We start from the raw sequence: 26686 nt of genomic DNA on the forward strand, positions 1-26686 counted from the left end.
ATGGAATTTCACACAAGGATTATCATTGCCATCATCTCTGTACAACTGTAATCAGTAAACGAGACATGAAACTCATCACTGAAGACAAGTTGGTGATACGCTGGGGTGACATAGATACCGGTCATCCATGATCGACAACGAAAAGAATGTAATATAGCTACTTGAGGTTATACGAAGTTGAATTTTTTGTACCAACATAATTCAGATCATATTTTTTCTGTCATACAAACCTATCAGAAACTCTGTGCGTGTGCGAATCAGTCGATTTACAGGCTTTTTGAGTATGCACAGTGTATTTACCAAGTGGTCATCAACACAAACAAATTGAAATATGACAATAATTATTACCTTTTCAAAGATCATATTGACTTTAACATTGGTCTTTTCAAGCATGAACTTTGACCCTTATTTGCATAACCAAAATTGCTATACAGTGAAACCCCGTTAAAACGAGTTCGGTTATAACGAGGAACCGCTTATAACGAGGTGATCGCGTCGGTCCCGTTTTCCTTTGCGTGTAAACCTATGGCAGAACGAATCGGTTATAACGAGTTCGGTTATAACGAGATTCCGATTATAACGAGGACATTTTCGGTGCATCATGATAAAGAAAAACATAAGCAATTTGATCAGATACAACGAGGTTCCATTTCTTGACCTGCCGCTTCCAAACACGCGACGAACGAAACATTGAAAAGCGAATTCACGCTATCCCCGTTTTACATAGTGTGGAACGCAGTAACACACTGTATACAAGTGCCCGTCCCGTCTCGATCTCTGCACTATCTGAAGCAGAAAGACTCAGAAACAAACATGTTTCAGTCCCGCCGTTATCCTTCTTTACCGTTCCTTCCAATTTTCTTCTAAACCACATAACATAATCATAATCATTCCATTTTCTTTTTCGCAAGGTTCCATTTCTTGACTTGCTGCTTTCAAACACGCGACAAATGGAACATTGAAAACCAAAGTAATGGTATCCATGTCTCGTTCCCGTTTTGCAGAGTAGTTCATGTTTTCTTCTAAACCACGCGATAAGACACAGAAATACCTTCCGATGTTCGTACTACCACGTTATTGAATAAAATCATTCGATTTTGTTTTTCAGGAGATACGCGTGCGTGATATTAGGTCAGACCACAGCGCAATGAGAGGAAAAACATAACGCATTCAAAAACTTTTCATGTAGTGACACTCGTGGCCAAAATGGACAATAATATTTGAATGCGTGTGGAACTCATCATTATATCCATTCCATTTTTAGTTCCGACTTCCAGTTGTTTTGCTTGCTAGTAACTATGAGTGTATATGATGAACACGATTAAAGCCGAGATAATTAATGAAATCATAGCAATCCCGCCAGGTGACAGTAGCGTAAAAATAGTTGAATAACGCATGTTAAAGGGACTGTACAGTACTGGTTGAGGTGGGGATTCATGTTTTGAACATTCCTAAGTGAGATAATGAAAAGCCTCTTATGAAATATGAAAGAGCATGTAATTTTAAGAAGGATTCAACGTTAATTTGATGAAAATTGGTTTTCAAATGGCTGAGATATCCCAAAAAGTGCTAATAATAAAAGGCGACATGCCACAACTTTATTAGGATCTCTTTGTTTCACCTTGTTTTTGGATATATCAGCCATTTCAAAACCGATTTTCACCGAATAAACTTTTGATACCCCTTAGAACTGCATGCTCTTTGACATCTCATAGAGTGGTTTCTGAATATCTCGCAAAACGTTAAAAGCTAAATCCTCACCTTGTCCAGAACTGTACACACCCTTTAATCTACTTGAGTCGGTGTTTAGAAAAAGAAACAAACGCATTTAACAGTTTGAATAGATCTGGGATTGTTCATTATCATGTAACAAATGATATGAATACGAGTGTGTATGATTAAAGCCGAAATAATTCATGAAATCATCGCGATCCCGCCAGGTGACAGTAGCATAAAAGAGTTGAATAGCGCATGTTAATCTATATAACCTGTCTACATTGCTCCGTTATTGGGTCAAACAATAACAACCTGAAATATCAAAGAGATGAGCGAGACGCTATACACCTGGCCTAGAGTTAATTAATTCAGTTCTCATTTCTACTCAAATTGGTGTTATGTAAATGCACACATTCCCACCTACAGTATAACAAAAACAAACGTAGCGAAGAGGGATGAGAAAACGAGAGGTGTCATAAGGAAAACTGCACAACTGCAATTTATAACCTTGCATGTGAAAAGTGAAGCAAATGTATTAGATGTTATAGCAGTGTTTTTAACCCTAACTAGGCCAGGGGGGGGGCCTCCGAGGCCCCCCCCTCGACGTTTCGCGCTATGTATCGCTATCGCGAGAAGCTATCACCGCGACGTTTCATGACTTTTTTCTTTCGAGTCTCCCGCATCTTTTGACACCAAATTTGCGATACCCGGGTGTGCGGTTCCGAAGTTGCACATAAATATGCACGTGCATGTCAGACCAAAAATTGCTCAAAAACGTGAATTTGTGTACAATTTCAATGCAAACTGTGTTTCCAGGCAAATGATTAAAATCAATTAATAACGCATTTTCTTGTTCGGAACAATGTCACGGACAAATTTCATCGAAAAAACAATGAAAAACATAAAGTCGAAAAAACAAAGAAATACATAAGAAATTAAAAAAACAATAAAATACTTAGGAAATTTTTTCTGATTGCGCAATTTTTTTCTCTTACATTTGCTAAGGACACTAAAAAGAATATTTACACAAAAAATGTGCCTGTTTTGAGCTTTATTTAGTGATTTATACCAAATTGTCTGATTTCATGCATCACTATGCATAAATTAGCATAATTTAGTGTAAATGATAATTTTTGAAAAAATTAACTTCATGGTACTTTAGATTACATCATAGGCAATGCGTGTGCCAATTTTCGTCGCGATCGCGCGGTCGACGGCCGAGATCCGGAGGGGGGGCCTGGGAGGCCCCCCCCCCCCCCCGGCTCTATCATCTACCTGAATAGCCCGGCCTAGTTAGGGTTAAGCATAAACAGACTTTAATAGACAGACTATATCCAAATTTAAAAACCATCAACTTAATGTCAGAGAAGAAGCTAAACAAGATGCATTAACACCGTAACTTAAATCGCTGCTCTACTACTCGGCCACGGAACATCCACACACATAAAAAAAAAAGTTAGGGGAAAGAAACAACTTTAAATATAACATTCTTGAATAAAAAGAAAAGAAAAAGAAAATTGGGTGTGTATGATGGTCTTTAAGTGTAGTTATGCAAAATGTCTCTTGTGTTTGTATCAGACAATGCATTGCCATGATGATAGCCACACTTTTTACCCAAACCTTGTGGAACTCAGTGTCAACTCTGTAATTGTACAGTAAACTAAAATTATTCTGTTTCCAATTCGACAAGTGCACAAACTTGGTATTAACGTCATTGCCCTCATGACATCACATACTGTAAAGCAACACTAAGGCGGGGGTATTAATCACCTTCAGTGATAATTCTAGTTCGATCAGTAGTGATTGACTTTAAAGAAGAAAGATAATGCAACAAATTGAACGCTTACCACATTGCTTAGGGTTATTCCAGTTTGATACTGATCTGTTCTATTCTCCCAGATGCCAACAATACATATCACCTACGGCTAAACTAGTGAAACAGCCATGACGAAAATAAACGACAGAGAACCCCGTCATAATCACTACACTTGGCAGGGTGTGACCCAAAATTCCTCATATAATATAAAGCAATATCAAGCCCATTCCGTCCCTGCCTGTCTTTAACTCCATTATTGGGTCAAACAATAACAACCTGAAATTTCAAAGAGATGAGCGAGATGCCATACTCCTGGACTAGAGTTAATTACATCAGTTCCCATTCCTGCTAGTTATGTAAACGTACACATTCCTACCTATCCTGTTACAGTATACAAGAACAAATGAAGAGAAAAGGAAAGAGAAAACGAAAGGTGGCAAGCGGGGCAATGTTTCAAGGGGCAATTTACAATATGTGTGACAAAATTAATGAAGCAAACCCAACCTCCAAACTCCAATACAAAACAAGGGAAATAGAGTAGCTGTGTTCAGGGGGTTGCGTATACTTGAAATAATACGATAAATGACATCGGAGTGAAGCTGAACTGCAAAAAAAAAAAAGAAAAGAAAAAGAAAAGGAAAAAGTCCTGCGGGACTTGAACTTCTCGCCTTCCAGTATGGCATTATGAACACACAGCGCGCTAAGCGATTATGCCACACGGCTCTCCTAAAGATCGTGTGTGAAACTTAAAACTGTATACTATACACAACACAAATTTACTTTGACATTGAAATTTTTGGCGGGATACGTCTTCAAGTGAATGTGATTGACTGTGATTGACTGTGACTATCCAACTTCCCACAACTGGCCGCGTGGATTCGATCAATATACAGTTGCAAAGATAAATCGGGAATCGTTTCGTCCAGATTCCATTCTCATTTTCAGTGATCGACAAAAATTATGTTAAATAGCGACATGACGTAATATTAAGAAACATTCATTAAGTCCAATTCTTTATAAAGTCCCACATAATTCAGATGAAATTATATCTGTCATGAAACCAAGTGAAAATATCATACGTGTGTTGGCGTGTACAAGTAAGTCGATAAGACAGGATATGTAAATGAACGTGTGCAACCTCACGTCTCTGGCACCAGAGACTTCGCCTTTAACCTCTCAGCCATACGTCTCGACGAGAAAATATGAGGAACGTAAGCTTATATGTGAAAGATAAATCAGGAATCGTTTCGTCCACATTCAATTCTCATTTTCAGTTTTAAGCTGCAAAATTGTCAACCTGATGAGGAGATATGAAAAAATAAAATGCATGATTACTACAGCTTATTGTCTCAGCTACAACATACTTAAAGGGTGTGTACAGTTCTGGTGGAGGTGAGGATTTAGCTTTTTACGTTTTGCGAGATATTCAGAAACCACTCTATGAGATGTCAAAGAGCATGCGATTCTAAGGGGTATCAAAAGTTTATTTGATGAAAATCGGTTTTGAAATGGCTGAGATATCCAAAAACAAGGTGAAACAAAGAGATCCTAATAAAGTTGTGGCATGTCGCCTTTTATTATTATCACTTTTTTGGATATCTCAGCCATTTGAAAACCAATTTTCATCAAATATACGTTGAATCCTCCTTAAAATTACATGCTCTTTCATATTTCACAAGAGGTTTCTCATTATCTCACTTAAGAATGTTCAAAACATGAATCCCCACCTCAACCAGTACTGTACAGTCCCTTTAAGTTTCAGAGGAAATGGAGCAAAATCAGCTGAGGTAAAGGTGCTTGAACGTTATCAAGTCAATGCATGGTTTTTAAAAAAATCACCTCCTATAGACATTACACGTAAAATTGTCTGATTTTGGGTCTTTACCTTTAATCACAATTTCCAGTATGATGACGTCATCAAATTTCAAAACCATGACATGCAAGGACTTGAAAGGCAAATGTTCAAAGTACAACGTATCTGAATTTGGGATAATATTGAGCTTAAACAACAGATATACGAGCAAATGAATGTCAGAAACAGTACCTCAAAAAAAGTAATTCCACTTTTTTTATTTTTAGATGACGATATGACGTCATAGAGCATTTATGGAAATATTGATACTTGAAATGTTATTTACAATTCATATGCTTTTGTAATATGCAATAAAACAGGGTCAACGGACGTTTTAAAGAGCTATGGTGAAATAAACAAAGACATGTTTTTTCACTATACAGTTGAACCTCTCTTATCCGGCCTCCCTTTAGCCGGATCTCTCTATTATACGGATGCAATCTCGCCGTGATTTTTTTTTTTTTTTAATAATTATGGGAGGAAAGGGGGATTCCCAACTCCTTGAGAACTCCTACACAAACACACATGAATTACATATTACTTCCAACATTAACATACACCTCTATTTTGGGGTCTGTTACTGAGTGCAACAATGAAAAGGTTGCAGTATACAGTACTACATGTGGTACTACAATGGGCTACATCAGTACATGTGTATGTATATGTACATGTATAAAGCATTGAGTCTCCCGTATCCGGCCAAATCCCTTATCCGAATGAGCCCCAGTCCCGACTTGTCCGGATACGAGAGGTTCAACTGTATTTGCACATAGACGCGCACGCGGAGTATCAACTTTGACGCCAGTGGATTCCTTTGTTATAGGTCCAAATCAATTGGAAATCAATGGATATTGTTACTTAATGTATCAGGAATCCAAATCAGTCAAAAAATGTGCATTTTCATGTTGCTTATGCGCTGATGCGCGGACGGACGCGTACGCGCAGAATTTTTTGAAACGCTTAAGATTGTCTGAAACTTCAAGATTTTCCATTGGGAAGTCGTTTTGAGCATTTTAAAATTTTGACGCGCGCGTAATGATGACCTGGGTAATTAGCATAGGAAAGGAAGATCAAGCGTGACCTGAACTTTATGTCCACCGAAAACGATACAGAAATGACATTTAGTTATGAAGTTATGTTCGATCTTGTGACATTGTCCGAAAATCACAAAATGGCGCCTAGATGACGTCGGAGATATGTAATTGTCATGAAAATTTTATTGTGGCTAGATATTGTCATGAGATATGTTGACTGAAAATTTCATGTTATCCTGTCATGTCATTGTTGAGATATTCACGACACAAAATGTGGCAGAAAGAAAGAAGAATTAAAAAAAAATAAAGAGAGATTTTGACAATCACAATAGGTGATACGCTGATAGCGTATCACCTAAAAAGAAATAAAGGAAGATTTTGACTATCACAATTGGTGAATAGCTGATAGTGTATCACCTAAGCATTGATCCCTCTAAAGCATACATGCAAAACTGTTACTCTAACCACTCGGCCATGGAACATCCAGGAAAAGGGTAAGGCAAAAAAAAAACATTGTGTAGATATAACAGGGGAAAAAAGTCGATGCCCTCACGACAAACGTGCCCACGTGAACATGTATTGTATTGCTAGACGGCAATGCAGCCTTGTAACGACTGATGGCGCTATGCCATTTCCAGCAACTTGGGAAAAATACGTCCCATAGACATTACACGTAAAATCGGCTGATTTTGATACCTTGCATTTAATCACAATTTTCAGTGTGGTGACGTCATCAAATTACAAGACAAAGATATGGACTTGAAAGACAATTTGTCAAAGTACAACATATCCAAATTTGGGGTAATATTGAGCTAAAACAACCAAGATATAGGCAACTAAATGTCAGAAACGGTACCTCAAAAAATTTAATTCCACTTTTTTTATTTCAGACGATGATATGATGACGTCATAGAGTTTTCCTCGAAATATTGATAATTGAAATGTTATTTACAATTCATATGCTTTAGTAATATGCAACGAAATCAAAGGGTTGCCGGACATTTTAAAGAGCTATGGCGAAATAAACAAAGACACGTTTTTTCACTATATTTGCACATAGCGCGGAATTTGAACTTTGACGCAAGTGCATTGCTTTGTTATTGGTCAAAATCGATCAGAAATCAATGGATATTGTCACTGAATGTATCAGGAATCCAAATCAGTCAGAAAAAAATTTCTTTTCATGTTGCTCAAGCGCTGCGCGCGCGAAAACACACGGACAGATGCATACGCGCAGAATTTTTTGAAACGCTTCAAATTGTCTGAAACTTCGAGATTTCCCATGGGGAAGTCGTTTTGAGCATTTTAAAATTTTGATGCGCGCACACGCGCCCGTCATGATGACTAATTAGTGTAGTATAGGACGATCAAGTCGTGTCTTGAACTTTATGTCTACCGAAAATGATATGGAAATGACATTTTGTTATGAAGTTATATTCGATCATGTGACTTTATCTGAAAATCACAAATGGCACCTAGATGACATCACAGATATGTTATCGTCATGAAAAGTTTCATGTACAGAGATATTGATATGAGATATGTTGACTGTAAATTTCATGTTAAATTGTCATGTCATTGTTGAGACATTTTGTCCATAAAATTCATCAGAAAGAAAGAAGGGGAAAAGAAGGAAGATTCCGTACAAACACAAGAGGTGATATGCCGGTAGCGTATCACCTAATTAGAAAGATGAACACGAAGTGTTACAAAGAACGGACGACCTAAAGTCATTGGAGCTGAACATATAAATGGAACTGGTCATGGATGGAGGACAAAGACAACAATGGAAATTTTTTTGTCTGAAAATATCCTTTAAATTTGTCAATCTGGTGTTGCATTGTGTGTGTGGTGCAATAAACAACTGAAATATGCTAAAGCTGGCAAAAAAGTTCTTTGTGTTCACGCTGCTAAAGATGTACACATTACATATGTATGTTTGTTTGATTGGATGTGTGCGTCTGTCATTGTCCCATTGCTTTACTTGTACCTCTTCCTCTTATCCCTTCTGAATCATTATGCCCCACTCCTTCATGTATGCAAAGATTTAACTTTCTCTTTTTTGTTTTTTGTTTGTTTGCTTGTGTTTTTTTCTCTTTTTTTGACAGGGAACTTGCTAATAGACCAGTTCGTAATTCCACTTTGCGCATGAGCAGGAAAAATTCATTTGTACTAACAGGCATTTTGGTTTGTAAATTCACTGATATAAGCATCTGTGATGCAATGATTATTCATGTGATCCCTATCTAAATGGTGCTTGCCAGCACATCCACCTGACAGCAGGAATGGTATTTTGCAATATAAAAGGAAATAGGCTGTTATTGCACTCAATACAAAACAATGAAGTGGATGCCTGCTGCCAAATTGTCAACTGATGGAGTATTCTGATCACCTAGTCTGAATGTAAGTTCATTCTTTGTTTGAATATGAATTCCATGAATTGTCACGTCAGGCAAGTTTATGCATTATGCCGCTTTGAAAACGAGTGAAGTGCCTAACCAACTGAGAAAAAAGAAAGGTCATTTGTATCAATGTGTTCATGAGCTAATTACAAACTGGCTTATTGTACAAGCTCTGGGCCATGTCTTATAAAACTTGTGATAGAAATCAATCAATCACAGATCTCTTGAAGGCCGCAATCAATCACAACCTGTGATTGATCGATTGCAGTTCTCTGTTGCATTTTAATAACTTTTTTATAAGATGGATTTGCATTCAATCTTAAAGTTGTGATCGATTTGAATCAATCACAAGTCTTTATAAGACGGTTCCCTAGTTTTTCTGCAAGTTCCCTCCATATCCATATCCCCCATATTTCTTACTAGCGAAGGCTATTTCAACTCACAGTAAATTCATGATGATCTATGTAACTATGTAAATCATGTGTATTTACGTGTTTGTAAGTGCAGCTGCACATGTGCTATACTTATGTATTATTTGCATTTGTATCAGTGGTTCATAACACTTCACCTTCTTTTATGTTCATAACACTTCACCTTCTTGTATATGTAACATTGTGGTTTTTGTCAAAACAAAGAGAAAGAAAGATTTCCAAGAATCAAAAATTAAAACAAAAAGTAACATAAAAATACATTTTCTGGAAAATGAGTCACCCTGCGTCATTCAGGAAGTCCAATCCTTCCGGTCACATTCTCCACTTTTACTTGCCAAATTTGGGCATAATGTCCACTCTCTGCCCTCCTTGGGTCAAGCTATGACCTCATAGCCAGACATAGCCCTCCACCCAAACAAGGTGGCAGTAAAAGTGACGTAGAACTGTGCGTCGGTGGATTGGAATTTAAAGTTAAAATATATCTTTGGGAAGGGTCCTAAACCCAATAAATAGCGAAGTTTTCCTCTCCTCACTTCATATTGGAATCTTTGACAACGAAGAAACAGCAAGATATTGTGGAGCAGAGCGAGTGATCGGGAGTCGGCTATCTTTGTCTCCGGCAGGGGTAAGTTATCTTCTTTGTCAAGCTTAAACTGTGAAGTCTAGTTCGAGTCTAGTATGTTGTCCAGATAGTGTTAGGATTATCTATGAGTTGCTACTTGCGCTATAGATCAGTGATAACATTGTTGCTATTTCAAACAGAGTTGAAATAGGGATCCTCTGTTATGTTGAACAGAGTGATGCGAATGTGCATGGGCACATCATGAGATTTCATTGTCGTTCATATATATCTGACTTCTGAAATGTATGGCTCAAACCTGCCTCAGACTCAGATTGGTTGATATGACATTGTTTATCGGTTATCGAGCTCCTACATTATGTGAGTGGACGTTGAGTTGAGTTGAGTTGACAAATAGGAAGAACTTGTTAGAAAGCTGGTTAAAAGATAGACTTGACAATTTGGAGATAATGTTCATTGCTGCTTTCACAACATCTTGATTGGTGACAATGTGTGTGTGACGACATTGTGGAATAAACACTCGTGAATGTAATGTTCTAGTCATATTGGAGTATGCACTGGCTAGGAACCCCCCCCCCCCCATCTCTCCTTCTTCTCCTTCTTCTTTATTCTTCCTCTAATTCCTTTCCTTATTTCCATATCTTGCCTATTGAAGATGATAGGAGTGTTTAACGGTATAAGGCCCGGTATTGAATGTATACTGTTGGTTCTTTGAACAAATTGAATCTTGCTTTATTATGTTGAGTTGTTTGAGAGATCACTGAGATATCAATATCTGTTATTGCTGATTGAGTTGCAATCATGTAAATTCTTTATATGTGGTATCTGTTAATTACATTTGCCAATAATTCTGCTTTAGATGCATTACTCTGATTTAGCATATGATTACTTGTTCAAGTTAGTTAGCGAGACATCTATGAACTTCGAGAGCAGTGTAGAACAATTCATTCTAGCAAGAAACACTGTGACGTCAAGATTCTAGTAAACAGAGCAAATTCACTTTAACCCAGTGAACGGACTTCGGACAGAAGGTCATTCAATCCTCTCTGGTCAGCGAGAGAGCATTCTTGACACATTTACGACCAAGGAGCTTTCACACGGAACACTCTTGTTATAGAACAGTAGAGCTATAGTTAAGCCAATACAAACGCTTTCACATCGGAATTTGTATCAGAATTTCTGACATAAAGTTAACTCTTTGGACTGTATAGAGAGAAACCTAATGCGAATTAGAGATTTGCCATTGTAAATATGTACTTATAATGGAATAGCTATAATCATGCAGTTGAAACAATTATTCAATGAGCATAGCATGAACTATCAGAATTAACCATTCATTGCTGAAATGTCAATAATCAATGACTATGTGCCAATTACAAGTTGCAGTAATTATACTATAATTATGCTAATGAATGTCGATGTATAACGAATAAGAGTGAACACAACTGAATTATAAGACTGTGTACGCTACATTTATGATGACAAATAATGTCAAATGTATTCAATGACAATACAAATGTACTCATTATCCCTTGTACATAATGTTTACATCTTTCAGGGTTTGGGTTCAGTTGATGATCAGAACCTGCGAATAATAAAGAACACCCGTAACCAACACTGCGAGTCCCGGCTCCATTTGTTGTCGTTACAAAAAAAATTGGCGTCACGGACAGGATCGCAGCTCACTGGTCATCAACAGCCCCCTCGCCGGAGACATGATGGAGAAATCAGCAGAAATCGAGGTGTTGAACGGAAGTAAGCTGAAGACGGAACGGGTGGAAGAACGGTCATGTTCATGGTCTCTGGCCGTGTCTATTCAACTGTAAGGAAGCAAGCGTTCAGTCGCAGTTGTTGAGGAGTGGGATGCCTCAACATTACCATTAATGGACTCGTTCTCCTACCTACTTTCGTAAGGGTGCCCTCCTCAGGAAGAGCTCCTGTCCAGATGGTAAACTTCAGCAACAGCGACATCCAGCTTCAAGGACGCCGACTGGTCTTCTGGAACTATCTTCAGGCAATCCCTATTCATCTGGCGAGTGTAATGCTGTTTTGAGAGGATACATGTGGTTCCTCCTCTGGCCTCAATTGGATATTGAGGATGATGCCCAGATGCGATGACGGAGAACCTGGAGATAGCTTAGGAGCCCTGACGTCCCCAGAGCAGTCGTGTATAGGTGACAACCCGGACGTCAACTACCGGAACGACAGTGACCGCGTGCCGTGGCGGATGACGGCGAAGCAGTCATCATGAGGGAGGACGACCTCCCTGCTTTGGAAAAAGCAGGGGAGCGCCCAGAGGATGGACCAGAGTCAGCTCCACTCCCAAGGCGCTCGGCTAGGCTGCAGGGAAAGCCGCCGCCAACCGTCACTGAGGAGATTCTCGCAGATGTTAGCAAGTCGCACTTGCTACTACTTACTCTACTTTCGGGTAGAAATTAAGTGTCTCGTTAATTGATACTAAATAATTATGTTTATTGATATGTTGTCAGGGATGCCAACATGAAGCAGGGGAGAATGTAACATTGTGGTTTTTGTCAAAACAAAGAGAAAGAAAGATTTCCAAGAATCAAAAATTAAAACAAAAAGTAACATAAAAATACATTTTCTGGAAAATGAGTCACCCTGCGTCATTCAGGAAGTCCAATCCTTCCGGTCACATTCTCCACTTTTACTTGCCAAATTTGGGCATAATGTCCACTCTCTGCCCTCCTTGGGTCAAGCTATGACCTCATAGCCAGACATAGCCCTCCACCCAAACAAGGTGGCAGTAAAAGTGACGTAGAACTGTGCGTCGGTGGATTGGAATTTAAAGTTAAAATATATCTTTGGGAAGGGTCCTAAACCCAATAAATAGCGAAGTTTTCCTCTCCTCACTTCATATTGGAATCTTTGACAACGAAGAAACAGCAAGATATTGTGGAGCAGAGCGAGTGATCGGGAGTCGGCTATCTTTGTCTCCGGCAGGGGTAAGTTATCTTCTTTGTCAAGCTTAAACTGTGAAGTCTAGTTCGAGTCTAGTATGTTGTCCAGATAGTGTTAGGATTATCTATGAGTTGCTACTTGCGCTATAGATCAGTGATAACATTGTTGCTATTTCAAACAGAGTTGAAATAGGGATCCTCTGTTATGTTGAACAGAGTGATGCGAATGTGCATGGGCACATCATGAGATTTCATTGTCGTTCATATATATCTGACTTCTGAAATGTATGGCTCAAACCTGCCTCAGACTCAGATTGGTTGATATGACATTGTTTATCGGTTATCGAGCTCCTACATTATGTGAGTGGACGTTGAGTTGAGTTGAGTTGACAAATAGGAAGAACTTGTTAGAAAGCTGGTTAAAAGATAGACTTGACAATTTGGAGATAATGTTCATTGCTGCTTTCACAACATCTTGATTGGTGACAATGTGTGTGTGACGACATTGTGGAATAAACACTCGTGAATGTAATGTTCTAGTCATATTGGAGTATGCACTGGCTAGGAACCCCCCCCCCCCCATCTCTCCTTCTTCTCCTTCTTCTTTATTCTTCCTCTAATTCCTTTCCTTATTTCCATATCTTGCCTATTGAAGATGATAGGAGTGTTTAACGGTATAAGGCCCGGTATTGAATGTATACTGTTGGTTCTTTGAACAAATTGAATCTTGCTTTATTATGTTGAGTTGTTTGAGAGATCGTGATGAATGATGCTTTGAGGTTGTAAGAAATTAAGAGTGAGTGTTGAGGAGTATATCTTGGGACGCTGACTGGAGTAAAAGGCAGTCTTGGAGTGAGCACCCCCCCCCCCCATCTCTCCTTCTTCTCCTTCTTCTTTATTCTTCCTCTAATTCCTTTCCTTATTTCCATATCTTGCCTATTGAAGATGATAGGAGTGTTTAACGGTATAAGGCCCGGTATTGAATGTATACTGTTGGTTCTTTGAACAAATTGAATCTTGCTTTATTATGTTGAGTTGTTTGAGAGATCACTGAGATATCAATATCTGTTATTGCTGATTGAGTTGCAATCATGTAAATTCTTTATATGTGGTATCTGTTAATTACATTTGCCAATAATTCTGCTTTAGATGCATTACTCTGATTTAGCATATGATTACTTGTTCAAGTTAGTTAGCGAGACATCTATGAACTTCGAGAGCAGTGTAGAACAATTCATTCTAGCAAGAAACACTGTGACGTCAAGATTCTAGTAAACAGAGCAAATTCACTTTAACCCAGTGAACGGACTTCGGACAGAAGGTCATTCAATCCTCTCTGGTCAGCGAGAGAGCATTCTTGACACATTTACGACCAAGGAGCTTTCACACGGAACACTCTTGTTATAGAACAGTAGAGCTATAGTTAAGCCAATACAAACGCTTTCACATCGGAATTTGTATCAGAATTTCTGACATAAAGTTAACTCTTTGGACTGTATAGAGAGAAACCTAATGCGAATTAGAGATTTGCCATTGTAAATATGTACTTATAATGGAATAGCTATAATCATGCAGTTGAAACAATTATTCAATGAGCATAGCATGAACTATCAGAATTAACCATTCATTGCTGAAATGTCAATAATCAATGACTATGTGCCAATTACAAGTTGCAGTAATTATACTATAATTATGCTAATGAATGTCGATGTATAACGAATAAGAGTGAACACAACTGAATTATAAGACTGTGTACGCTACATTTATGATGACAAATAATGTCAAATGTATTCAATGACAATACAAATGTACTCATTATCCCTTGTACATAATGTTTACATCTTTCAGGGTTTGGGTTCAGTTGATGATCAGAACCTGCGAATAATAAAGAACACCCGTAACCAACACTGCGAGTCCCGGCTCCATTTGTTGTCGTTACATATAAATGGATTGTCCTTTTTCTTTTTGCAATTGTTTTGTATTATCTGGGTGTGGAAAGAAACAAATTAAGATGGAAGTGGAAAAAATGAATGCTAAGTTGTTAAAATCTATGCAAAAGGAAATGAAGAAATTCTTATAATTTCAAAAAAGTGGAAAAATGAGCAAAGAAAATGGGATTCCATCGAGACCTTTCAATTCAAAAAAGGATACCCCTCTGAAATTGCACTCATCTTATTCTGTATTCTCTTTCCTCTCTATTGATGTCCCTGAATGGATGCCATAGGCATTATATTTTTTGCTATCCACTGTCTTACAAGGCTGAAAATCAGATTTTTGTGTTTATGTCATAAAATTTCTTTTCTTTTAGGATGAGGAACGAGCTACCCATGACTCTATGCCAGTGAAAATGCTGGTGAAGCTCTCTGCTGAAGCTCACAGGTATGTAGCCAAGTTCAGTTTGCAGGACATCATCACCTTTAATAGCTAATTTGGATGTTTGCTGGCAACCAATCAGATTTTGATGAAACTTGTACCAATCTGTAAATCTGATTTTACATCTTTGAAAAAGTAACCGACAGAACTCTTGTGACAAATACCTGTGCAATCATTTCTTTGATTGAATCCATACTGCTAATGATTGTATCACTCATACATTTTACAGTATCAAATATTCTTTGTTGTCCAAAGTTGTCATGATGCTATTTGGTAATTTTTCCAAGAGCATTAGCTCATAATTGGCCAAAGTTTAAAATTTTGAGGGAAAAAGCTACATTTTTCATGATAGGTCCAGAAAATTGTGTTGAATTACATTGATAAAGCTCCTCGTCCAGTGGAGCATTCTTCAGAATCCAAGATGGCATCCAAAATGGAGATTTTGTACTTTGGTGAATGATGGTCATAACTGAACTCTTGTTGGTTTTGGTGATGCTGCCCTCAGTTTTCTGAATTTTATAGGGTCAAAGGTCATAGTTGCCTTAGATACACTCTACTGGCCAGATATTTTTTTTGCTCTTTGTTGTTTTTTCAAATATGCTTCCACCAAGAAGTGGTACCGGAGGTACAATATACACGTATTATGCTTCCAGGTTGTCCATGCACATTTCATTTTAAGGACAACATGACTGAAGAGCTGTTTGAGGTATTCAAATGAAACTTGGCATAATGTGTAAATGATCAGATGATTTTTGAGAGAAATTGTTTGCATGGCGTAGTATATTAGATACACTTGGTTTGCGGTTCACCATGTATGTATAGTCCTTAGAAGGACTGTTGAAGTGACAGGAGAAAGATAAAAAGAAAAGTTGGATGAGAGGTGAGAATTGAGTAAGAGTATTCTTTCTGGAATGAGTGTAGTCCTGAAAAGGACTGTGAACCAAGAAAGTATAGAACCAAGGAAGTATAGGAGAGTTAGAGAAGACTCAACGTTTCGGACAGTTGACTGTCCGTCCTCAGGAGTGAGAGAAAGCAGGAGATGCGCGGGGTTGAGTAGGTGGGATGCGGACGTGAGTGACGCCGGTGGGGGTGGGATGTGGGGTAGTACGTAGCGGGAGTTGGCGATGCGTGTCGGCAGAGTAGCGGCGGTGGTTTGGGTGCGGACGTGGGGGTAGGCTAGGGGGTAGTGCGTGGCGGTGGATATGTGGACGTGGGGGAGGGGGGCATGGGAGGTACGTGTCAGGGGCAGCGTGTGAGTGGGCGGAGGTTGTAGCGGGAGGTGGTGACGCGTGTCAGGAGAGTGGCGGGCAGGGTCTCGGATGGGCTGGTGCTGCTGGGTGTGGAGTTGGGCTGCTTGCGTCCAGAGATGGGCTCGTTGTGTAGTACCGGGAGCCAGATGTTGTTGATGTGAAGGCCAGTGTCTTGAGGGACGGTGTTATGTCTGTTGATTTCTATGGCTTCTCTGATTCTTCTGGAGTGCCATTGTGGGATGGATGAGATGAGTTGGCTGTTGTTCCAGTCGATGTGATGGTCTTCTTGTTGTGCGTGTTTGACGATAGCTGATTTCTCCCAGTCACATTGTTGTTGGCAGGTCTTGTGTTCTTTGAGTCTGGTGTCGAAGTTGCGGCCAGTTTCCCCGATGTATACCTTGCCACAATCGCAAGGGATCTTGTACTCTCCTCCCACCACGTGACCAATTCACAACACTTCGTCGACATCATCTCCAAGACCCAAATTCAACCATCCGACATTCTCGTCAGCTTTGACGTTGTCTCCCTCTTCACCAGTGTTCCTGTCAACGAAGCCTGCGAGATCATCAAGCAACGTCTCATCTCCGATCCAAGCCTCCCAGCCAGAACCAAACTCACCCCTGACCAAATCCACGATCTCCTACTCACATGCCTCAACTCGAACTTCTTCAAATGGCGCACTAGCTTCTACAAACAACTACAAGGTGCTGCCATGGGATCTCCCCTCTCTCCCATCATCGCCAACATCTTCATGGAACATTTCGAAACCCAAGCTCTCCAATCCTCTCCCACCCGCCCTTCCCTGTGGCTCTGCTACGTGGACGACACCTTCGTCATCTGGCCTCACAGCAGATCCGAACTCGACCTCTTCCTCCGCCATCTCAACCAACAACATCCCAACATCCAGTTCACCATGGAGATAGAAGAAGACAACTCCATCCCTTTCCTAGATGTCCTCGTTAAGAAGACGCCCTCTGGCTTCCCATCCCATCAAGTATACCGCAAGCCCACACATACTGACCGCTACCTGCATTACCGCTCCCACCACCATCCTTCGGTTCAGCAATCAGTACCCAACGCCCTCATCAGACGAGCCTACCAGCTCAGCGACCAGGAACACCTACACAAGGAAATCAAACATGTCACACACGCCCTCACCACCATCAACAAATACCCCCGTCGAAAGATTCGCACTCTACCTCCATCCAAGAAGACCAACAACAGCACCCCCATCGACCAAACTCTTCACCAAACCACCTACCACTGTCGTACTACCCTACATCGGGAAGACATCTCACCAGCTACAGCGCATCCTCCAAACAGCCGACATCAAAGTCAGACATCGCTCCTCACACAAACTTCACTCAATCCTCCACTCTCACAAGGACAAGATCCCGACCAACAAACAACCCGGCGTCTACAAGATCCCTTGCGATTGTGGCAAGATATACATCGGGGAAACTGGCCGCAACTTCGACACCAGACTCAAAGAACACAAGACCTGCCAACAACAATGTGACTGGGAAAAATCAGCTATCGTCAAACACGCACAAAAAGAAGACCATCACATCGACTGGAACAACAGCCAACTCATCTCATCCATCCCACAATGGCACTCCAGAAGAATCAGAGAAGCCATAGAAATCAACAGACATAACACCATCCCTCAAGACACTGGCCTTCACATCAACAACATCTGGCTCCCGGTACTACACAACGAGCCCATCTCTGGACGCAAGCAGCCCAACTCCACACCCAACAGCACCAGCCCATCCGAGACCCTGCCCGCCACTCTCCCGACACGCGTCACCACCTCCCGCTACAACCTCCGCCCACTCACACGCTGCCCCTGACACGTACCTCCCATGCCCCCCTCCCCCACGTCCACATATCCACCGCCACGCACTACCCCCTAGCCTACCCCCACGTCCGCACCCAAACCACTGCCGCTACTCTGCCGACACGCATCGCCAACTCCCGCTACGTACTACCCCACATCCCACCCCCACGTCCGCATTCATCGCCACCGCCACGCTGGCGTCACTCACGTCCGCATCCCGCCTACTCAACCCCGCGCATCTCCTGCTTTCTCTCACTCCTGAGGACGGACAGTCAACTGTCAGAAACGTTGAGTCTTCTCTAACTCTCCTATACTTCCTTGGTTCTATACTTTCTTGGTTCACAGTCCTTTTCAGGACTACACTCATTCCAGAAAGAATACTCTTACTCAATTCTCACCTCTCATCCAACTTTTCTTTCTATCTTTCTCCTGTCACTTCAACAGTCCTTCTAAGGACTATACATACAGTTAAACTCGCATAAGTCGATCTTCTCGGGACTGAGCAAAACTTATAGTTACACCACACGTATGGACAGTGCGTTAGTATTGGCACAGGTCCGATTACTTTACACCCTTGTTAAACCTTGGGGAAGTGAATATGAACGACATTTGAGCAGTGATTGATTCCAGTTTACCATACCGTGGCTTGAAATGCGTGTAGAGGTGCAATTCTGATTTACCCATGCCCGTAACTTCCCCCTACTTTCCGCTTTGAAAACTCAGCAGCTTCATCCATACCACTCCACTGCACAGTGCTGCAAATGCCAAGCTACACTGCAAGGCTCAATACTATACTGTACATGTAAATGAACGCATGTGTACTGTACGAACGCCTTACTGCGAGTGGAGCAATACACAGCCCAGTCGCTGTACGTACGTACGTACGTAGCGCGACAGCTGACAGGGCTGTACCAGTGGACCTCCAAACACGAAGAGAGTTCAACGATCGCATGCGGTGTGATCGCTTTGTATTTTGATACTTTAGATCATTTTTTTTTTGTCACCTCAAACTCATCTGACAAACAAAATAATAATGAGTAATAAATAATGAATAATAAATGACAGTGATTTATTACACGATAAAATCTTATTCGACTTAGGCACATTGAATTCTATGGTTTTTCCGTGAAAGTGTTTTTGGAATTTCATCGACTTAGGCGAATATTCGACTTACAAAATTTGACTTATGAGTGAAATAATACACGTAAGTCAATGGGGAAAAATCGTGACTTTTTAAAATCATCGACTTACGCGATTATTCGACATATGCGACGTCGACTTAGGCGAGTTTAACTGTACATGGTGAACCGCAAACCATGTGTAAATGATATGATGAAGCTCAGCCCATCCATTCTTGGGTACAACATGCTCAAGGTTAAAGATCATTGGTCTAGATCAAATTTTAGAATGTCACTATTTCCTGTTCTATCTCTGCAGTGCTAGAATGTATTTTCTTGAAACTTAGTGTATACATTTATTGCCAGATTAAAATTCTCTTGGAAAAGTTTATGACATAAGGTCAAAGGTCAAGTAAAAATCATAAAATCAACTTTTTTTTCCTCCTTATCTTGGAAATGGCTCAAGGTATCTTCATAAAATTTTGTACATATACATGTATTGACTGACATTGATTCTCTTTGAAGTTTTAGGTCATGAGATCAAGGGTCAATGGTGGAATGACACTATTTCTCCATTCCGTAGAAATGATTGAATGTATACTCTTTGCAGGGCGATTGAACTTTGTATAGAATTTTGTACATGTATTACCACACTGTGATTATGTGGGGAAAGTTTTGGCCCATGGTGTCAAATGAAAATTTCCTAGTAATTTTCCGTATTTCCATTGCTCAAAAATATTACCATGAAAACTGGACTATAACAACTACCAGATAATTATTATTTGCAGTCATGTCAAGATGTCATCACACATTAGCAATATGTACTGTAGACCTATTGGGAGAATGATTGTATGATATTGACTGGCCTTTGAGGGAGATAGCAGAAAATATTGCCCAAACTGATAGAATATTGCCAGAGTCGAAGACGAGGGCAATATGGTTTCAGAAAGGGCAGTCAATATCATAATTATTACCTATCCCCCAGGTGAATTAGGCAAATAGGCCAAGGCCTACTGTATGTACACACACTGACTTAGGCCTAGGCCCTACCTGTAAATCATCACCAACGTGTGTCCTACACTCCCACGAAGTGCGCCTCATCTTTCACCAAGTGCGAAATCTTGTTCCATTACACAAGTATAAAAGACCACACTATTTGTTAATGCAACACCTTGAACGTCAAAGATGTGGTCCACACAGATTCTTGAATTTAGCACAGAAATGGCAACCATTTTCTGTGAAAGACAAATGAGAAGCTGCACAGTCACAGTCAGTCATCGTGTGTACACTACATGTATCAATACGTATGCGAAGCCGATCAGTTGATGTTGTTTACAAAAATGATTGACAAAAGTATGAGCTTGTATTGTTGACTGCACTCGGCATATGAAGTGCATATTTTTTCTTGGTGATGGACTGGAGTGTTTACATGTAAAGTTGATGGCGAAACCCGGAAGAAGAATAATACCCACTAATATTGCCCTCTGGACCCCTAGTGGTTTCCCGCCCAATCAAAATACCAACTAAAATTGCCCAGCAAAACTACCTAATATAGGTAATAATGCGATGATTCAGACCTAAATTTTCATCTTTTTGCTGTAAACAACACAAAGGATTTTCACCAAAATTGGCAAGTAGCATTCCTAGGGGGATAGGATCTCAGAGTGTTTGAATGGGCACCATGCTTTTCTTGGGGGCCCCATGAGGTCCAAACCTCCTAAATTAAGGAATATTCAATAATATTCTTCGCTAGAATAAAAAGTGATAGGGCTTTAAGTCTTTTTTTTTTCCAAACTGCTTAGTCCAACATTCTCTGAAGTGCAGTGTACTTGGCAGGTATTTTTACCAGTGTGATGGTATATGCAGAAGGAAACCATTTCCCCAGCTCTCAAAGCTACCTCCCACCACAAGTATCCAATGTTCTCAAGTAAGAGCCTAGAATGCATGGAAAGTGAACTTGCGATACTCAGGTAAGCGTTTTTTGTTTTTTAATGCAAGTTCATAAAGATATACTCTCAACCATAATGATTTAACCACCCTGGGGATACATCTCAATTGCATGGCATCATATATTTCTGTGAACAAAATGACCCAAAAAAAAATTTTGATTGTCCTTTTTTCCACACATGTTTTACTTTGATGCAAAAGGTCCGAAAGTCATAGTATGTTACAAGCAAAGTGCTTTAGTACACTTGTACATTAAGAGTTGCATTTGGCAAAGAGTGAGATGGCATATCATGTTGAGACTGCCATGTCTGTGACTAGAAACTTTCTCTTGTGGAACTTGTTTTAAAGAGCATTCTCTCAAGAAGTTGCATGTATGCCTTTCTAATGTTTTCCCAGTGTGGTCGTGTTCTTCAACTCCCTTGGTCAACATCGGAAGGAACTGGTTCGGCTCCATGTGTCAACACCTTTTGTGCAGGTTAAAGACTCTGATGGTAATGTAATCCAGAGCCAGGCAAACCTCGTATGGGATGCTGCGGAGACAAGCAGCCAGGGGAGATATGAGGTGAGAGGACAGTACATAACAATGAATTGCAAAGATACAAATTGTTACGTCTCAGAAAATGTGTTGCATCAATCTATCAATTTATCAGCCCTTCGTAAGAAACGTATGCATGCATTTCCAGCCAATTTATGAATGTACAGAAACCAAAGTTTGCAAAAAATTATCTTAATGGACCTGCTTCCAAAAAACCATACCTGAATTATGGTTATTGTACTGTTCTAAGAGGTTTGAAAATGGCCAACCTTCATGGCAATGTCAGTCATATACATTAAAGACAGAGATTGTAAAATTCAGTGTTGTTGTAATTAGCTCACCTGATTCAAGGCTCCAGTGAGCCCAAAGGGGCTCGAAGCCCCCAAGTTAAGGAATTTTTAAAACCTTGTTCACCAGAACCGGAAGTGATTGAGCAAAGTTAGTGCTGTAAGTTTATTACTAGTTGTGACTTTAGTTTCAAGTTTGTTAATGACAAATTGCCTTGGGACCCAAATGTTGCATTTCATCTTCTTGAAAATGCACGGTTGAATATTCACCAAACCTGGCGTGTATGTATCTTGGCAACATGGGCTGGAGACAAAGGCCCCCCCCAAAAAAAAATAAATAAATAATAATAATAATAATAATAATAATAATATATATATATATATTACAAAGCTTCTCTAAAACTTGGGCCCCGTTTCATAAAAGATGTAAGGATGTCAACTCTTGCTGGAATGACAATTGCCATTCCAGCAAGAGTTATCATATCAACTTTTTATGAAATGGGGCACTGAAGTGATAAGCTCAATTATTGCTATAAGTAAATTGATTGGTGACTGTAGTACCAGCTTGTCAATGGCAGATCAGGGTGATGGGCAGGTGGTGACCAAACTGGGACCCAATTTTCACACTTTCACTTGCTTTTTTGAAAATGCATGTTCAGATTTTTACTAGACTTGACAGATCTACTATCAGTACATCCGACCACCTATCTGTTATAGTATGCTATTATATCCCTATAATTGCCCAAACGTCGAACGAAAAACTTTTACACTGATGGCCTACTTTACACCGCCCGTGTCCCCCAGGCCGCACGCACGTACGCACGTAACCCGTCACCCGCCATGACTCTTCCTCTTTCCCGTTCACCTTCCCTATGTTCGGACGTGTTTATATCTACCTCTTGTCCGCGGATTCGTCACTCAATCAGGCAAAATCTTTCCTTTTTTGCACTCATTGATTGTTTCACAATTGTAGATCATTTTGTCAATTTCTGTGACCGAGAAAAGGGAAAAATCGTGATTTTTCTTTTGTCTCAAAACCCGGTGGTTTGTCTTCGCGCTGCCTCATACGTTTGTGTGGTGTGTGCACCGCGCCTCACTTCTCGCCACGCTCTGGCGGGATTTTTCCCTTTCCTCGCCTTTACCTACCTGCAGTACGGCTTCTAGTCTTTTTCATGTTTTTTCCTCCTCCCGCTCGATAATTTTCCCACTCTCGGGAGTCATTTGGCGTTTTTCGATCTTTTTGACGTAGTTAGAAACAACGAGGATATCTCGTAGGCTCTACGCTGCGAGTTAGTATCTCGCTCTCGTAGTTAGCCTATGGCTGGCCACTTTGGCCATTTGTATCGTTTGTAGACCTATGGCTAGCCACTTGAGCCATAATTACCGTTTGTAGACCTTATGGCACTCCTCTTTGGCCTTAATGCTCCTTGTCTTTAGGTCTCCCGACCTAAGACTCGGTTCCCTTTGCATGTTTTATGTGTCCCATGCCCCTGCCAGCTATGGCGGGCTGCTTGGGCCTTTATTAAGGTGGTCCTCACCTATGGCAGGCCTCCGGGGCCCAAATTAACTTTGTCATTTATGGGTTTTGGGGCTTTTTACCCCCTTTTTCTCACGTCTCATGTTCCTTTGAATTTCCATGGGTCTTTTCGTGCTGTGCTTTCAACGATACCTTCTTGTCTGCCCAGCTCGGTTCTTAATTCCCGCCCCTTGTCTTGTACGCTTTTATAAGCCTACTTTGACTTGGTTTTTGCGTTTTTTACGCTCTCTTGTTTTACATACATTCTCATTCTATATTTGTTGTATGTATATATATTTTATGTTCTGATATCCTGCGCTCCTTGTCTGGTACGCCTTCTAGCATACCTTTGACTTGGTTTTGGCGTTTTCGCTCCTTTTTACATACACCCCTTGTATAAGTTGTGTTTGTATGTAATTGTTATGTTGGATGCTAACCGAGTCCTTTTCTCTTTTATACAGGATGACTCTCAGATGCAAATCATGTCGCCGGGCCATTCCAGACTGGGACGCACATGCAGGCTGCACCGCACGTGCTCTCGGTCTGATTCCTGCGCAACTTGCTCCACTTGGTCAGACCCATTGTGGGTCACGCTGGAGGCTTGGCTGTCCTCTCACCCCCCCCCCCCCTCCAGAGGGCTCCGGCCCTGGTTCCGTCCTCGGCCACATGGCCGACGGATACAGAGCTTTCTGCTTGGAACCTCCTCGTTGAGGGAGACTCTTTACCGGTCACTGAACCGGAGGGGCAGAGATCCGGCTCCGCCGATCCGCCCCTTGAGATTCTTGCTTCTGAGGGCAGCAATTCGGAGGGTGGTCATCCTTGGCGACATGACCGGAGCCTGGCTGGCCTCTCTTCCCCCGGCTCTAACAGGCCTAAGGGGTTCGAGAGCGGTGGGGAGCCGCCACGAGCGTCTTTGCTCATGAGAGCCGCCCCCACCCCGCCCGCTTGCAGCCCTGCTGCTAGAACGGCTTCCAGCCTTGGCCCTGCCCGTTCCCCACCTCCCAGGCCGGCGGTGTTCGGGAGCGGTGGTGCGTCAGCTGCGGTTCTGCCCCGGCTGCCCACACCGCGGGCCCCCTCCTCCCTCCCACCCGGCCAGCACCCCACGGTGCACGGCCGTAGGTTGGTAGCTGCCCGTGCTTTTAGCAAGCCGGCACCTACCACCACCGGGACCCTCCATGCCCCGCCCACGCGGGCGGCGCCGGTCGAGCCTCCAGTCCGGGACTGGCAGCTTTCGGCGGCGTACTCGACCGGCCGGACAGCCCTTAAGCTCGTCCCTTGGGACGCTGAAGAGGAAGAAGAAGGCTAAGAAAAGGCCTTCCACGACTCCTGCCTCTCCCTCTTCCAAAAAGTCCAAAACCTCGGGCAAGAAGAAGGCTCCTAAGGCTCAGCCTAGCGAAGCTGAACTCTTTGAGGTCTTCAGCCGCTTTGCAGAGAGCTGAGGCTGGTCGCTCCCCTGCCCTCCGGCCGACTTGACCACTGCTTCAGTGCCCGCGCACGCCCAGCCGCCGTCACGCAGGGAGCTCATAGCCGGTACGAGCTGTGCTCTCGCGGCATTGGGGGCTCCACCTGGGGAGGAAACCGTCCCGGCCCAGACGGAGAGCCGACTGCACCGCCCGGCCCTGGCCGTGGGCAATCTGGCTCCGACGGCTACCATCCCTTTGGGTGGTCTTCCCTTGCCGCCCACTCGCCCCCCCCCCAACCCTTCCCCGGGACTGGTGGCCCGAGCCCTAATGGGCGATAGCGCACTGCCAGCGGAGAGATCCTCCCCGGCACTGACGCCTGCCCCTTTCCCGCCCCTCCTCCCCGATCAGTTCAGGGTCCCTGCTTCTGAGTCTGACCCCTCTTCGGAGTGGGAATCTATGTCCTCAGTGGCGCCCTCCCTGAGTGGGACTGAGGCCCCGCTTGGGTTGAAACACCTCAGTGAGGAGGCGGAAGCCTTGCTCCTTCGGTTTTGTACGGTCCACCTGGACCCTGCGGAGCAGCAACCCCAGGCATCCCGGCTCTTCCGGGGGGGGGGATCGGGTACGCAACCTGGCATTCCCCTCACAGTGGACTTCAAGGACGAGTATGGGCGTATCGCTCGTGAACCGTCCCCCAGGGGTGGCCCCCCCCCCCCCTGGTTTGAGGAGGGCGTTCACGTTTCAGCCGGGTGACATGGCTCGTTTTCTGTCCTCCGAAACGCTATCCCCTGAGCTGCTTGCTCTGGGCAATTACGTCGGGAAGGTGAACCCCCTCTGCCGACGCACCTTCTTAGAGGAGGACAAGAGGTGGATGCATATGTCCATTTTGGTGAGATCCACCATGCGCTTGGCAGCTTGCGCGGGAGCTCTGACCAATCTGGCCGTACAGGCGGACGACCTTCGGGTCTCCCCAGAGGACAGGCAGTTGCTTGACGCACTGCTCATGTTGATTTCAGAGCAGCTCTGGAAGCAATCCACCCGTGCAGCCTTGTACACGACTCGTTGCAGAGACCTGGCGTTAGGGGCACTGGGTTTTTCGGCAAGACAGCGGGCTCAGTTGACCACTGACATGCCCTGCGAGGGCCCCTTTCTGTTTTCAGGGCAATTTGCCCCTCGGATCAGAGATGAGCTAGCAAGGTGCCAACAGGCCCATGAACTGGCCACACAGCTCAGGTCCATCCAGCCACGAGCCCTCCGGCCCCGGGGAGCAGCCCGCCTGGTGGCGGCACCCCCACCCCCTCGCGTGACAGTCACCTTGCCTCTTCTTAAGCCGCACCTGCCGCTCCGGCCGCAGTCACTGCAGTCACAGGGGTAGAGACAGACAGCAAGGATCAACCCGCCCGGCCGCCAAGGGCCGCTGCGGCTTTTGACTCCTTGCCTCGAGCGCTTCAGGCCCCTCCAACTGAGGTGGGCGATCGCCTTTAGGCCTTCCAGCCAGCCTGGGCAGACATTACGGACGACGCCTTCATGCTCTCCGTTGTAGGCGGTGGCTTCTCCATCGAGCTCGCCACTCCCTTACCCGGAGGCGTCCGTCTGTCCCCTCCTTAGCATGCCTCCGCTCAGGGCGCCGAGGCATGGCGGCCGAGATCGCCGCCCTGATAGCGAAGG

The 26686-nt window shown here is 42.6% G+C and overlaps 2 protein-coding genes across 3 annotated transcripts in view; both read left to right on the plus strand.

The window, feature by feature from the left end:
• LOC140238356 (alpha-mannosidase 2x-like) overlaps nt 1-26686 on the plus strand; it is a 158656-nt gene that overhangs the window by 84115 nt on the left and 47855 nt on the right. For both annotated transcript variants that reach the window (XM_072318289.1, XM_072318290.1), the window contains exons 12-13: nt 15061-15131; nt 21677-21842. In XM_072318289.1, the coding sequence (XP_072174390.1) occupies nt 15061-15131; nt 21677-21842 (237 nt within the window). The remainder of the gene's footprint in view (nt 1-15060; nt 15132-21676; nt 21843-26686) is intronic.
• LOC140237791 (uncharacterized) lies at nt 17088-18228 on the plus strand. Its single transcript, XM_072317724.1, has 2 exons — nt 17088-17681; nt 17761-18228. The coding sequence occupies exons 1-2, from the start codon at nt 17088-17090 to the stop codon at nt 18226-18228; spliced, it is 1062 nt and encodes a 353-aa protein (XP_072173825.1).

This window comes from Diadema setosum, chromosome 14, assembly GCF_964275005.1.
Source record: "Diadema setosum chromosome 14, eeDiaSeto1, whole genome shotgun sequence".
Taxonomy (NCBI): domain Eukaryota; kingdom Metazoa; phylum Echinodermata; class Echinoidea; order Diadematoida; family Diadematidae; genus Diadema; species Diadema setosum.